At 58.8% G+C, this 1,831-nt stretch overlaps 1 protein-coding gene across 1 annotated transcript in view; it reads left to right on the top strand.

The window, feature by feature from the left end:
• The window catches only part of RAB7B (RAB7B, member RAS oncogene family), a 1,807-nt gene extending 135 nt beyond the window's left edge, over positions 1-1,672 (top strand). Inside the window, exons 2-5 of the mRNA XM_009879044.1 lie at positions 55-181; positions 433-648; positions 1,010-1,135; positions 1,592-1,672. Coding sequence (XP_009877346.1) covers positions 55-181; positions 433-648; positions 1,010-1,135; positions 1,592-1,672 — 550 coding nt within the window. The remainder of the gene's footprint in view (positions 1-54; positions 182-432; positions 649-1,009; positions 1,136-1,591) is intronic.
• The last annotated feature ends 159 nt before the right edge of the window (positions 1,673-1,831 follow it).

Genomic DNA, 1,831 nt, shown 5'->3' with positions numbered 1-1,831 from the left:
TGCTGACCCCCCCAGCACAGTAAAGCCTCACTCGTGTCCCTTCCCTCCCACCAGCGTGGGCAAAACCTCCCTCCTGCACCAGTACGTGCACAAGACGTTTTACGAGGATTACCGCACCACGCTGGGCGCCAGCATCCTGACCAAAGTCGTCGCGGTGGACAACACTCCCCTAAAACTGCAGGTGAGTGGGGCTGAGACTGCCCGGGGTGCCCACCGCGATCCTGTGGCTGTGTCCCTCCATGTCCTGCTGTCCCCAAATGCCAACTGGCATCTTGAGGTCAGGGGGGTGTGGATTTGTGGGGCCTGATTTTCAGCAGCCCTGAGCATCCATGAAGTGTATGAAATCCCACAGGAGTTCTGGGAACTCAGCACTCTCTGAAGCTGCAAACACCCGTGCCCTTCGTGTCACACCCGTGCCCTTCTCTGCCCTAGATCTGGGACACGGGGGGACAGGAGAGATTCCGATCCATGGTGTCGACCTTTTACAAAGGCTCAGACGGCTGCATGCTGGCCTTCGACGTGACGGACAGGGAGTCCTTCGAGTCCCTGGACAACTGGAGAGATGACTTTCTGGAGAAAGTCATTCCAAGGGAGCAAGATTTCCCCATGGTCGTGCTGGGGAACAAAATAGACATTTGCGATCGCCAAGTAAGGGCGGAGGAGAGCGAGCAGGGCATGTGGAGTGGGATACCTTAATGCCCCAATGGCTTACGAGCATTGATGCTTCTGCAGAGCCAGCCTCCCTTCAATGCTCGCACAAAATCCAGGGCAAGGAGCTGCTGGGGACCCGCTGCTGTCGCCTCCCCCATGCCTCTTGGGGGGCACAAGCTGTGTGCCCCTCTCAGTAGAGACTGTCCCCCCTGAAGGCAGCGGGAATTAAGCAGCTCTGACAGCTGCCTGCGCCCTGCCCTCACCCAGCAGTGCCTGGGTGGGCGAGGAGGGTCCCCTCCAGCAGCTGGGGGCAGCCCTGCGTGAGGCCGTGCTGTGCCTCCATCCTCGCTCCCTGCAGGTCCCCAAGGAGATGGCTTCAGCCTGGTGCAAAGAGAAAGACATCCCATATTTTGAAGTCAGCGCCAAGAACAACATCAACGTGGCGGAGGCTTTCGAGACCCTCGCAAAGCAGGCGTTAGCAACGGTGAGCATCCTTCCCACCCCCAGCCTGTGCAAGGGATTTGGGGTGGAGGGAGCAGGACCCGGACTTGGTCTGAGCGACCCTCCCAGGCCACCCTCTGATGCAGAACAGTTTGCATTTGTAACAGGGAGGAGAGCCCCAGGAAAGAGAAACACATTTGTATTTGATTTCTTAAAATCGATATTTAGCTAGAAAAGAATAGGAATTGCTCTTTGGCTTCACCCGCGGTGACGGGGCGTGTGGCACCGCACAGCGACTGTCCTCTAGCGGCCACCCCACGGGGACCTTGTTGTCCCCACGCCAAGCAAGCGTGGGTCCCGCTCCTCGGCTCAACTGAGCGGCTTTTCCCTGGGTTTTGTCTTTGATCAGCACTGAACCTGTGCTCCCCAAGTCCTTCGGTCTGCTCAGGCTGGCTCTGAGCTGATGCCACTCACCCTTTCTCCTCTCTGATTTTTCCAGTATAAAGGGATTTTTGAGAGTTATTTAACCGACTCCATCAAACTCACTCCCAACGACAAGCCCAAGAAGAGATGCTGCTGACCCCGGGCTGTCGTGCACAAACACAGCCCAAGCGGTGCTGGACTCCACGACGGCCAGGGCTGGAGAGCCCAGGGGGTCTGTGTCCCCCACTCGCTCCAGCCCACCCGCAGACGCTGGCAGAGCCGGGGCGCAGGATGGCCACCACTCACCGCGCCCGCG

This window comes from Apaloderma vittatum, unplaced genomic scaffold, assembly GCF_000703405.1.
Source record: "Apaloderma vittatum isolate BGI_N311 unplaced genomic scaffold, ASM70340v1 scaffold25141, whole genome shotgun sequence".
NCBI classification, from domain to species: Eukaryota; Metazoa; Chordata; class Aves; order Trogoniformes; family Trogonidae; genus Apaloderma; species Apaloderma vittatum.
This window is presented reverse-complemented; position numbering and strand designations above follow the sequence as displayed.